Here is a 14,548-nt window from a genome sequence, read left to right on the forward strand (position 1 = left end):
CTCTATCCAAAACTAAAACTTAAATATTGTTTTGTGACAGTTAATAATTAATATGTAAAATAATATATATTTAATACTATTCAAATTTTTACTGATTTAAGTAATAAGAAAAGCATTGAAAATAGCCTAATAAAGTAAAAAGTATGAAGAAAAGAAGTATAGAACCTGGGTCAGACATACATTTCATAAAAATTAAGCAATAATGTGAGTTAAATATATTTGTTTATATATCGAAGAGATAATTTATTTAGTTTTTTATTCCTAATAAATATACGTTTAGTATTTGTGGCCAGCAACTGACTCGAAGCAATTATTCTACAAATGGATATTACGATAGAATCTTTAGTTATCAGCATTGGAATAAATATTCTAGTTGAAAAGAAACTTCTGATAATAATATAAAATTTACTATGGTTTTATGAATCCAAACAGCTTTCCATGAAAACCTTGATATCTTGAAGAGAATTATTTTTCATTACGGAGATGTCGCTACTCCACTTTGCCTGACATTCGTCGAATAAACCTGTATATTTTTTATATACAGCTTTTACGCAAGCTTTGTCTCCACCACACCTTTGTTTCTCCTGGTAGGCCTGATTGTCCATTTTCTTCACCTATAAACATAAGAGAATATATTTTTATAATTAAAACATAGATTCCCTAACAGTTTGGAAACAATACAATCGAATAAGGTATTCAAACTCTTAACCTCCAGGGTAAGCAGGAGTTAAGGTAATATAAGATGATATAAAGAGGAATAATAAATAATGATGACGAAAGAGGGAAACAACCAATAAATAAATATTTAAACAATACTAATTTAAATATTACTAAATAATGATGATGATGACTACCGTCATAAAAACCTTAGGAAGAAAGTTTAATAATAATTAAAAAATGAAGAGAATGATAGGGAGAAGAAGTTAAAAAATTTAGGAGAATACTATAAATATGTTTTGTAAAACACATAGATAACGAAAAAAGTAAAAGTGTAAAAGATGGGAGATTGATGGAAATGGGTCATAAAAAATCACTTTTTCTTATTTTTCATCGTATTTTTAATTAAGTTTTTTTTTAATAAATTGGTTGTTTTTTAAAATTGTATTAAATAATTTACAATGAAACACTAATACTAAATATTTTTTAATACCTACTCTACTACTATACTACATATGTAATTTTGTTTTGAGCTTAAGCGTATCTACTTCATTTTAGTCCTATACGTTCTCGTCATTTAACAATCTAAATGTGGATTATTCATTTCACTCTTTAGTTGAATACTTTATAACTCATTAGACAAAAAACAAATTTTAATTTCACTGATTGTTTCATGAAGTGAATCACTTCCTATATATATATTGAAGTAAAACGCATTTAAAGTATGTGGTTGAGACACCTTAAGTTTTCAGAAAGCAATAAATAATTACTTCATTTCATCTTCATAAATAACGAATTGGCTTACCTCTTTCTCAGCAGCGTTGACCTTGGCATTTAAACTCTTGGTTAAAGAGCTATCCAGGTTCTGTTTGGAAAGTTGACCTTTGCACTTTTTCGCATCAGCGCCAGTGTAACTGTCCAGGAGACTACTGCGTTCCGCCTGGTAAGAGTTGGCCAAAGTAGAAATCGAGTGGATGCAGTCATCTGCAATATCGGTTTTGTATTTGTAGTTTTTGTCAAATCCCTGAAAAACAAAAGAGTATGTCTGAAATACTTATAAACCCTTTAGCTTAGTTTAAATCTGTAGTAAATATTTTATTTAGGTATAAATAAAAATTTTGTTTTGTAATAAAATCATGATCGAATATTTGAAAAGAGTCACTTATGATTTAAAAAATGCCACAAGTAATAAATGTTACGAGTATACACAATACAAATGGGATTCCATCTAAAATATTAATATATTTCTTTCTCCTATTCGTTGTTCATAACCCATAACTTATAATGTATTGTATAATCAATGTTATTCCAAGCAACGCATATCCATAACCCATAAAGCACGTTGGTTAAATTAAAAAATCTCGAACAATCCCAATAGTTAATTTTGAAATCTAAATACCCCATGGTTTTAAAGTGAAGATGAAAGTATCTTTTCCAAATTTCCTTTAGTGCCATTCATTATTGCTATAACAGCTGGACCTTCGACGTATTTACATTCTGTGGGTTTTCTTTGTATTTATTGTGTTTATAGTTTTTTTTTATTCTTCCTAAAGATGTGAGCATAGATTCCCACAAAGTATAGAAGCTTTTTATCTTTGTTATTTTGTTTATTTAACTAAGTGAAATACTGTATATTGGTTTGATTGTTGGTTTTGGTTTGACCAATATATTGTTTATTTAAAAAATTACAATTTAGCTGATGTATATATATATATATATATATATATATATATATATATATATAATATATATAGAACGGATAACGGATATATATATATATATATATATCCGTGGCTTTGCACTCAATTTCGTAGGGAAAGCACCTGTACGAGAACTTGTGGTTAGAGTTCATTATTTTGTAGACGGCAATGTTGAATTTACCGTCATTCCACGATCAATAAAATATGTAAAAAGTGTATATTTACGGCCATTATAATTTACTCCGGTCTTAGTATTTTTCTGCCATACAAAGAAAGGTTTCATAACAGTCTTTAAATCTATTATAAAAGTAAGATACTAACTTAGTTTTTTTATATCTAACATAGAATATTTACTAAAAGTTTTATCTTGAAAGTACATTAACAATAACAATATTTACATGTTGTTTCTTTATATACTGAAGAATATTTGAAAGAGTAGTTACCTATTTACCTACCGCCGTTATTAGTTGCCTTATCTTAAAACGGAATTATTAGTAATGTTTATTTCATAAACGATTTATACACTATCAATGTTACAAAATTTAAAATAACGGATTAATAAATTAAACATATTGTTGTGCCATCATAAAACAATGTTTGCCCAAACATTCACAGGTTTGTTGATTACATTTTACGGGCTCTTTCAATGAATATTTAGTAGAATTTTTTAATTTTTTTCATTTATATAAGACGCCTTTGTGCGTTCCATATATGTGTGTTATATATATATATATATATATATAGGATTAATATATAAATTAGTGATATATATAAATATACTCCAATCAATTAGTGATATATACATACATATATCGTATATATAATAACTATAATATCTATATACAGTATAACTAATTTATTAGAATACTAGACACATTTGTTTATTCTGCGGTGTCTCTATAATTAATTTATCTCGATTCAAATTATTGCTCTCTTGTAGGCAAAATTATAATTAATTATTACGTTTTTATTAATGGAAACTAAATAAGAGTTTGATTAAAGAGGAGGAAAAAAAACAAATTACAAGGAGAGTTTTATTTATATGGTATTTTATAATGGAATTGAACTTTGAGACGGAGCGCACAGTACTAATTAATTAGTGTTGAATCTTGATACTTCAACGCTACAGTGTTTCAATTATATTTATTTATGGTTTAGTGAGATCTTCAGACTTTGACATTTGATTACTATAGAACTGATTGTATACTATAGAACAGTTTTAAAGTTTGATTAAGCTGGTATTTAAACTATCAAAGAAACATGTATTAATTGAACATTTTAACGTGGAAAAAATGTTGCAAGTTACATATGGTCTGTATGGCATCCATTTATGCTCACAATTACAAGTATTTTTTAACATCTCTCATCCGAGACTTTTTATACATCTTTGTAACTACCAACAAGCGAATATTATATTACTCACAGCTTCAAGCAGACAACAAAGTGACTGAGACGTTGTTGAATAGAATAAAGCAAATATCTCACTCAACAGTACCTGTAACGATCCACGGCAAATGGTTTCCGAGGGGCGACACCATTATTACCGGTTTCCTTCATCCTTTACTTCTTTTTTAAGATCCTCATGATATTATGATATTATATATATATATATATATATATATATATATATATATATATATAATTTATTAGATTACTAGACACATTAAATTTGTTTCTTTAGGAATAAGGCATTTATATTTAAAAATTTTATAGATACATATAACTGTATATTTGTGTTAAGCTATCTTTGAATATATAAAACAAAATAACAAGGTTCATTTGATCTTATTTTAAATTAAAGTTTATTTAGAATTTACTCATGAACATAAAAATTCCTTAAATATTTTAGAAACTGTTTTTGCATTAATAAAAAAGAGTGCCTGTAATAGTTTATCTTTTTGAATCATATGTGCTAAACATGGTGTAATACTTTTAAGTTCTTAAACATTTCGTAATCATGAAAACGTTTTTATGTTTGAAACACAACTTCAAGTCTGGAGTTCTGTTATGTCCTATTTACCTGACAGGGGAAGGCTAGAAGCAACACTATTGGGAAGATGAAGTAGGTCGTCATGTTGCAAGTACTTTAGACAACCTTGCTTGCAAAATTACTGGCAACTGTTCTATACGCTTTAATTATAAATAACGACAGCAGGGAGCGATCAGCCGTGTTTACCCTCTGCACCTGTCGCAGGTGGCACATTATTCATGATATACTGGCGGCTGCGCTACTGTAGCCTCCAAACTATACACTTTAATGACTTGCCATTAAAGATTGCTCTTGTTTTTCTCATTCATGAGCAAACTTCCAACAGCCTAAATTTTAGGACATACGTACATTGTTCTCAATAAATCAATTTTCCATCCAGTAATAAATTACGTAATTCATTAGCATTATATTAAGTGTTAAACCAAAATATGACGAAGAGATTCAGGAATTGGTTTTGTTTATGCGTGGAGTATGAAACGCTAAGCATTTAAATGTTACACTATGATTAGTTTAAATAAATATATTGATGCTAGAGAAATTAAATTTGTTATATTAACTGAAAACAGTAACGAAATTTTGGATTGTTTGATGTAAATAAATGGAAAGTACTGATTGATTAAAACTACACAATAACGCATTTATAGATTTGTTTTGAAATGCTATTGTTTTATGCCAAATTATGTCTTACAATGTTATACTAAGTATTCAATATATTTAGGTTTATTTTACTTAACTCTTATAATTGTTGAATGTATGTAACGCTGCGTGTGATTAATCATTTTAATGTTTGTAATTTAACTATTCTTAAAAAGGGTAATTTATTTGGTCTTTGAATATTATTTCGGACAGAAGTAAAGGATATAAACGATATAGTTTTAGTACACCGTGTGCTTCTACTGAAATATAATTATAGTGATGATATTTATTATATTGCTTGGAGGGTCTTAAAGCCCCTCCTGAATTATATAAAACAGCATCAGTACATAATGGCTTTAACAATAAGATAAAAAATTATACTTTTCTTGAGATATTAGGAGGTTTTTCTGCGCTAGGTTGGATTGTTGCAGGTGTATGAGAGAAGTTAAACTATCTAATAAATGGCCTCTTCACCATACGTAATCAATGCTTACATGAACTAAGAATCACTTGCATTCTACTGTATAATACCAAGCCACTATAATTACGGACAAGATTCGCCACACCACGTATTCCGTACCAGGTTTTACTGAGGTACATTGCAGAAATGAAGAATAAAACTCATGTAAATAGGCTGCATATGTTATTAGGCTATCGATAGTCGGATGAATATTGGGTTACGGAGGCATCCTCCATGGCCAGAGTAAATAGACTGTTTCGTTATGTAAACGTTATATATCGAAGGAAAGAAGGCTATTGTGATTCACAGATGACCTCAACCACAGCCAGGGTGAAAACGGTCTTTGCCGTGAGTCAGAGACTGGTTACACCATGCAGACGTCCGCCACGGCCAGGGTGAGTGGATTGTTTTGTTACGTAAACGCTCTCTGACGTGGATCAGAGATTTGTGGCGCCACACAGACGGCCACCACGGCCAGAGTGAGTGGATTGTTTTCGTTACGTAAACGCTCTCTGACGTGGATAAGAGATTTTTGGCACCACACAGTCGGCCACCACGGCCAGGGAGAGTGGATTGATTCGTTACTTAAATGCTCTCTGAAGTGGATCAGCGATTTTTTGCGCCACACAGAAGTCCGCCACGGCCAGAGTGAGTGGATTGTTTCGTTACGTAAACGCTCTCTGACGTGGATCAGAGACTTGTGGCATCACACAGACGGCCACCACGGCCAGGTTGAGTGGATCGATTCGTTACTTAAATGCTCTCTGAAGTGGATCAGCGATTTTTTGCGCCACACAGAAGTCCGCCACGGCCAGAGTGAGTGGATTGTTTCGTTACGTAAACGCTCTCTGACATGGATCAGAGATTTGTGGCGCCACACATACGGCCACCAATGCCAGGTTGAGTGGATTGTTTCGTTACGTAAACGCTCTCTTACGTGGATCAGAGACTTGTGGCATCACACAGACGGCCACCACGGCCAGGGTGAGTGGATTGATTCGTTACTTAAATGCTCTCTGAAGTCGATCAGCGATTTTTTGCGCCACACAGAAGTCCGCCACGGCCAGAGTGAGTGGATTGTTTCATTACGTAAACGCTCTCTGACATGGATCAGAGATTTGTGGCGCCACACATACGGCCACCACGGCCAGGGTGAGTGGATTGTTTCGTTACTTAAACCCTCTATGACGTGGATCAGCGATTTTTTGCGCCAGACAGAAGTCCGCCACGGTCAGGGTGAGTGGATTGTTTCGTTACGTAAACGCTCTTTGACGAGAATCAGATGACTGTTGCGTCACTCAGACGTACACCAAGGTCAGGTTGAGTGTTCTGTTTCACTACGTAAAAGCTCTCTAATGAGTATCAGATGGCTATTAGCCCATGCATACATCTTCCAAGTGGAGCATTTATGTTTTGTATTATCAGACGTGCTTTACTGACTATGAGGCCGCTGTTGTGTTACGCAAACTAGTAAACAATAAAGTACTTTTTAAATGGTCATTGCACACATATCAAATTTTAATGTAAATGCTCAAAGCCTTAAATTGATCAAAACCCTATTTGAACTTGAAAAAAATGCAATAAAAATTTGATACTTTCTTGAGAAAATGAAGACGGATTTAAAAACAAGTTATTAAACCAAGGAAGCAATGTTTTGAGATTTATGTACACACAAAAATTTCTATACAATTCACCTCATAGATTTTTTTTATTACAATCTTCACCATTTTAACGTGTTTAATGGCTACTTACAATGCTTAATTAGCTTTAATAACTGTCTTTGGATTTTCAATACATACTTTATATTATCTCATACGTAATACTGAGAAACCGTGTCATTCTGAAGCTTCTCGGCTCTGTTATAACACACATGTTATAACAACACCTTATGAAACCACACAGATAAGAATAGAGTATTTAAGTGAGAATATATTTGTATATTACAACCTTTCGTTATACTTTTTTCTGGTCACTTAAGACGCATGCCCTCCGAAATATAACCTTTACACATTTAGCTTTTAAAATAAAATAAACATTACTTGAAGCTCACAAACATAACTTTTAAAAATCTAAAAAATTTGTAAATATTTCAAAACCATACCATCTATGTTACAAAGAACTTTTTTTCCCAAAAGACATGGCTTCACAGGGTACTAAGGAAATTCCCTGTACAAGAAACGGGAGGGGGGTTAGGCTAAACAAAAGAATGTTGATGGCTAATACCCTTACTATAACTAACTTACATTTTTGTATCTCATGTAATTGATTTCTTCCTTATTTCTACCTAGTTCACTAACACAAGAAATGAGCAACTAATTAAATAATAAATCTATGGCAATACTGATGTTTCAGGATCGTAACACTATATAAATGTGCAGAAGGTGGAAAGTAATACCTTGATATCAGGAGAGTGCCGTGTGGACGCGCCCAGGGCACACAAAGACAGATAAATATTGAATAAAAATACACCAGTATTGCCCCCAAGGCTGCAATAACCACTCGTCTCCTACACCTCTCCATGCTCACCTTTTCTCCAGTTGATGTAGTTTTGCTGTGCCACTTCGGTTATTCTGAAACAACAGTTTTAACAGTTACAGTCACATACACTTATCATATTGTAAAAAAATACAGGAATGATTCACGGTTAGATATGTTTAAAATAAATCTTTTTATTGGCTTAGCGTTATTGAATCCTATCACATGAAAGCCTGTTTGTTTATATTTCCTTCTGTCTGGATGATATCCTGAGAACCAATCGATTTATAGGCGAGAAATACTGTATGAAGCTTCATTTATATATAAGCAACATCGAATTAGATTATCACTCCACGGATTTTTGCGGAGCATTACCACTCTTTTAAATTGGTAACCATGATTGCAACGAGAAATTCGTAGTATAAACAACCTGAGTACAGTCATTTGACATTATAACACACAATGTAATAATAAAGTATAACGAGTTTTATTTGTTAGATTGTTGATATAATATTCGCTCTATTATGTCAGATCATTTAATAGTCTTTTATATCGGTTTATTATATGTATTATTTAGGCAAGTTAACGTTCGATGTTTGTGCATGTTCATCCATAGGCTGGACTGCCATTCAAGCCTATAACTTTGTGAAGACACAGTTTATATTATGTCTGTTTTGGAGGCTACACAAATTTCTTTTCTGCCTGAGCATGCCTGAACGGAGGAAATCTCAAAAATGAAATGGACTATACACTTTAAATTTTTACTCAACGACGTTCGGTCTGACATTCATTTGTTATTATTGTATAGAATACTCGTACAACAGGCTGTAAGAATGAGTCTGGTTTTAATACTTCTAAAATATTTTTATCTGTAATAAAATTGGGTATACGGTGGAGTGCGTTGATTAATAATTATTGAATGATATACTGTAGAACCGTTTCTTGTGAAGGTATAAATAAAAAAAATTATAAATTTTATATAATAAATTTATACTTTTCAGATAGTTTTTATCGAGATATCGAGTTTTGGCGAGGGAACCAGTATACTACAACGCAAGAGTGCACTGAAATTAAATGTGTTTAATACATTTTAACATTAAGTTTCCACTCTTTTATTTTTTCCGTGCTATACGTGTTAAACAACACGTGTGAATATGCTACGTGTTCAATTGTCATATGATTATTCACCTTGTTTACAAATTTATTTCCTCTATAATTTTGTCGTTGCCATCATATTTACTCATAAGACCAATGTAAGAATATTCGCTAACGTTTAGCCAAATCCCATATAGTGATTAGTATTCTCATGAGAACATGCACTAAGTGAATGAGATGGGACATCTTGTTGACTTCTTCGCCACCTGCCCTGCTAGATTTCGAGAAGAAGAAATAATCAAATTAGTATATGGCACTCTATAATTCTGTTTCAACTATACCTTTTTTTCTGTTTTTTACTCGCCTTTTTTAGTAGTACTTTGTTATATATTATAGTCTTTGCATTTAAATTGTTCGATATTGTTGTTGTATTTTATAGTTTATTGATTATTTCATGTACATGTATGTAATGGTATTGTAAAAGTGGCGATTGCCGTGGAAATAAATAAATGAAATGAAATAAATGAAATGAAAATGAAATGAAAGTGTTGACTATACCAATGTTACGTCTTTAGGTCAGTCTTTTTTCAAGATACCGTGCGGACATACAGACAGACATAAATACAAGTTTTTTAGCCTCACTGCTGCTCAACAAACTACATTTTACTTACCAAAAAATATTGCTATGGCATTAAACATAGTATTACACAGAAAAATAAATCTATATCTCTATTATATTATAACACAAAGCGAGAGAAGACAGCGGTAGTAACAAGTACTTCAGATATGATGTAATGAGAGGTGATGCTGACGGTGGTTGTTAAGATAATACAGTCTTCTACCAAAATGCTGTCACGTAGAGAGAACGTAGTTTGTGGTACTTCAAATATTGTGCTTGTCGATAATATTGGTTATGAACAACGTTAGTACTTTATTTCATCACTGATGGTGTAATAAGTTTTTTACCATATTAAATTCTTTGAAGACCCCCTTTTCAAGGAAATGTTAAGACTAATTTTAATACAAACTGTTACAACAAATGAAACACAAAATGATGTTATTGAGAATGGGTAGTACCATAAAACATGACAATTTATAGTTAAATGGAGGAAGCGTAGCATATCAAATGCGATGAATTTTCAACCATTTTAGAGTATGTAAACCCTTCCTACCCCCTTAAATAAAATTTTAGCATTGTAAAATAATCCTATTTAAACAACAACAAATATATGGTGATATTACTAAATATGTAATTAAAAATAACAACAAGACATTACAATAACAACTGTCTTCTAAACTCAAAGTCAATAGTAAATCCATATGAACATTTAAAAACAACTAATGCCAGATCCAGGAGAAGTCTTTACCTGTATCCAGTATCTTTATTTACTTTGGAAACATAATTGTCCCTGCTGCAGACAGTTTCATTGCGAATTGTTTGCTTAATCTTTGTTCAGTCTTGTCCAGCGCACCTTTATAGTTTTCATTTACAGTTCGTACTTTACAAGACTATCTTGTGCCAAATTCAACTGTTTTAGAAGTAATTAACAAGTAATTTTAGATCAGATTTACAACTCGTAATTCATTATATGTTTTACTTTAATGAAACGCTGCATTAACCTTGACTCTGAAGTAATTTGTACTAGCTAAAGTCATTCTAGGCCAGTTTTAATCAAATTCGGTCAAAACTGTCCGTCACAGTTACCTAGGGTGGGTTATTAAGGTGACCTTCAGTTGAGGGATTTTCCACGAATGAACAACTTCTCTGGTCGTCCACTCACGGATATGATACCACCGTGATTCAGCTGCTGCTGCGTACATGGCTCTCGCCTGATCTGTGATGAAGCGAAAGGTAGAAATTATCAGGTAGCAGAAAAAAAAGTTACCCAGGACCCTGCCGTGGTATATTTATGGGCTTATTTGTTATTCATCGGAAGCAGGCATATATTGTAACGCGATGTTCTACCACTAGTGATTTTAATTTGCTATTCTCACAATATAATAACTATTGCTTTAACCTAATAATTTAGATGCGCGATTTTCATCCGTTGGAACAGTTCTTTTCACGATCCACAGCACGGTTTGAGTTAAATGACCGTTGTTGAGCATAATTATGTAAAGAATTCTTGTCAATACACTGCACATTAATTGAAATTAACTCTTTGTTTTTAAAGTATCTAATAAAATACCTGTCTTGTTTATGTGCAAAATTGTACCGTATACCGTGTATATCGAAATTGTAATTATAAATTCGAAATTGTACCGTGTATAAATTAACCGTATCTAAACGAAATTGAAGTTGATCAGCTTGTATCTAAACATTACTGGCTATGTGTGTATTATCCTTTAAATTTTATAAAGAACTTCAATAATAAAACTCAATAAAAATCTTAAATTATATTTTTAAGTACAGAAAAATATATAATTGTTGAAATTTGACTAAATACTAACATGTATACAACAAGAAAATCGAACGCCACACGTAATTACACTTCAGATTACAGATTTCGCTAAGGTTGGATACAAAACTTCAAGTGTATTGTTCAATTCATTAGTTACAACCTCACAAGTTAATAAACTACATAGTTTCTTTATAAACTAATTTATTCCGTAATTTTAACGTTACCATCATGGTTACCGATAAGACCAAATGAAAAATTCACTAACTATCAGCCAAATCTAATAAGCTTCCAGCAAAATTCCAAGACTGTATGTCAGTTCATTTTTGAGATATCGGGCGAACAGGAGAGACAGGCAGCCAGGAATTAAATTTTCCAGCTTCTCGAGTGATAGGTTTTGATGATACACATCCAGTACAAATGTTCAAAAACAGAACATAAGTATTTTTCTATTTCTACTATTTTAATTCAAATAATTAACTACTGTCTCAAGCTGTTTCACGATAGAAACAATCGACTCCCTACTAATACCGAGTCACGAGATCTTTGAATGACATCCAAAAAGTTTATAAAACTAACAATTCTGCTTTGGTTGTGACGGTGTAATAGTTATGATTTTTTACAACATTATGGTTAAATTTCTAAGTAATTACGCAAATTGTTCCAAAGGAATGAAAAAGTGCTTAAATAGTAATCGTGGAAAAGCACAAAATCACATAATTTGTTGTTAAATTTGGTTTTCTTAATTGTTTGAAGGGAAGACAATTATTTTTAAATAAAAACCTTTCTGCCAGTCATGCTATGGTAAAGGGGGTTGTTACGGCTGCAGAGAACAGATAAAATAAACCTGTCTGTCTGTTGTCACCGCACAACTTTCCACCCTCCCTTCTAGATTATAATGTCTTACTTCGCTTTTAGAAAACCTGAAATCTGAATAATAAGGACACAACATAACTTTAGTATTAGCCTGTTAATAGTGAAATAACAACAAATTTAAGGCTATACCTAAAAACTATAGAAGGAAACTCGGATGTTCCAGTAATAAATGTAGACTAATCTTATTCATAAATATACCAAATGCATATTTTATTTATGATAGCATGCAATGTGTACTTTTACGTGCTAAAACTCGATACTGTTCAGAGTTTGTTTCCCCGAAAATTTATCCTTGTATCTAAAAATCTGATTATTTCTTAAAATACTCTCATAATAATCTATAAAAAATCTCTTGAAATATGATATATCTTTAGACTATATATATATATATATATATATATATATATATATATATATATATATATATGTATATTTCTTGTGTTTGTGAGTATGTGACTGAACTCCTCCTAAACGACTGGACCGATTTTTATGAAATGTTTTGTGTTTTTTTAATGGAATTGTGTTAGCAACAACCACGAAAGATAGAGGCACGAAATATGGTACATACCTTTATAATGCACCCAAAAGGCTCACGAAGGAACGACTATCAATTATCTCAGCAATGTTTAGCATGTGATAGAAAAGGAATACTTCAATATAGTTTACTGCTTTTCAACGGGAAATTGCATGCGAAGCCGCGGGAAACTGCCAGTGTATACGTATATAATTTTATATCAATAAACATTGAATCAGAAAAAGTACAATAAAAAATTTACTAAAACTTACTATATCAAATATGTGAATTTTTTAGTTTTCCACACTTTACTCAAACCTAGTACGAAAAGATTTGTTAGAAGTACAGATATACTGTTAAGGTAAGTAGATTTACATTTGAAAACGATCAATTATTTCAGAACAAAAGCTAAATTATTATTATTAATTGTAACCAAATATATTACACATTTTATGCAATGTAAGTTAAATCCATTATACTTATTGGATTTAATACACTCGATATTACTATTTTCAAAGGAAGAGAATTAAGATCTTTACAATAAAAGCACAATACGGCTGGTTTTTTAGAGTAACGTAATTGGATTTTCCACAGTCGTCTCTAAATTAAATTGCACCGTTTCCCATTAAATTACATTTTAATATAAAAGAAAAGGAATGATGGTAAATATTAGAAGAATTCTACTTAATTTTAAGAAAATCATAATACTGGAGGTTCTAGCAAACCCTTTCCTTTTTATTAGTATGTTCCCTTCTTGCATGTAATTCTGAAAGTATTTATATAAAAGAATACAAAATTTAGTACGAAATAACTGTATTGGCATATAAATATAACCGAGTACTTCAATTCACTATTGCACCTGCTGAAAATTTCACTATTAAAAGTTACTTAATTAATTTCTATATTATCCATAGATTTTAAAAGCATGTTCAAGGTATTACGAAAAAAATTATTGTATGATTAGAACATTATAACATTAAAACTGTATATAATTATAATCCTTTTTCTGTAGTTTTAAAATTTTATTTAGTTTCAGAAAATAAAAATAAGCAAGCATACATGCTGCAACTTACCTAATAAGAACTGCACTTTGAATCAAACTAATTCAATATATTTCAATAAACAAGTTTTCAGGTGTACTTCTAATCTTATAGGGGTAATTTTAAAACGTGTTTATATTATTTTAAAATCTAATTTCCAAAAGTAATTATCTGAAATAATGGACAGCAGAAAGTATTTATAGTTTAGGTGATTTGCTATTAATGCATTTAATGTCACCAGGCACAAATAATGTTTTCTTTTCAATTTTCAAACATATTGTTACCCGGCATTCCTGGTATATGAGGATTTGTTGAGGCAAACGTTGTTTATATCCACATCGCTACATTCTCAGTTAGAAACTTGTGGACATAAATATGAATTTAGTTGGTGATCTTTGTCTGAATTGTAAGATATCTCTTGGAATAACAGATATTGATATTGGAAGTATCCTATTAATCTCACCCCCAACATGTAGTAGAGGCTCTGAATGTTCCAAGGCGCGCCATTGTGCACTTTTACCTGGTTGGTGGGATATTTCATAGTATTTCGAGTGGACATAGCGAGGAAATGTGACTGCAATCCACCCCGTCTGCCAAATCAGGAGATTCGGATCTCCAAATTAACCGGGCCACTTTCATTGGGAAAACTTCTTTATCCCTTTAGGAGTCAGAGAAACTTGGATGCGTGCACTCAGTTTCGTAACTA

At 31.6% G+C, this 14,548-nt stretch overlaps 1 protein-coding gene across 1 annotated transcript; it reads right to left on the bottom strand.

The window, feature by feature from the left end:
- Positions 1-385: 385 nt before the first annotated feature.
- LOC124357639 lies at positions 386-4,524 on the bottom strand. Its single transcript, XM_046809613.1, has 3 exons — positions 4,378-4,524; positions 1,463-1,681; positions 386-614 (listed from the first exon to the last, which is right to left on the bottom strand). The coding sequence occupies exons 1-3, from the start codon at positions 4,429-4,431 to the stop codon at positions 417-419; spliced, it is 471 nt and encodes a 156-aa protein (XP_046665569.1). The 5' UTR covers positions 4,432-4,524; the 3' UTR covers positions 386-416.
- Between the last annotated feature and the right edge of the window lie 10,024 nt (positions 4,525-14,548).

This window comes from Homalodisca vitripennis, chromosome 3 (assembly GCF_021130785.1).
Source record: "Homalodisca vitripennis isolate AUS2020 chromosome 3, UT_GWSS_2.1, whole genome shotgun sequence".
Lineage (NCBI taxonomy): Eukaryota > Metazoa > Arthropoda > Insecta > Hemiptera > Cicadellidae > Homalodisca > Homalodisca vitripennis.

What these genes read in the sequence shown, in the direction of transcription:
- LOC124357639 (XM_046809613.1), bottom strand. Translation starts at nt 4,431, where the DNA reads ATGACGACCTACTTCATCTTCCCAATAGTGTTGCTTCTAGCCTTCCCC. An exon ending in TTCTAGCCTTCCCCTGTCAG is followed by an intron (nt 1,682 to 4,377) that starts GTAAATAGGACA and finishes TTTGTTTTTCAG; the next exon opens with GGATTTGACAAAAACTACAA. An exon ending in TCAACGCTGCTGAGAAAGAG is followed by an intron (nt 615 to 1,462) that starts GTAAGCCAATTC and finishes TTATGTTTATAG; the next exon opens with GTGAAGAAAATGGACAATCA.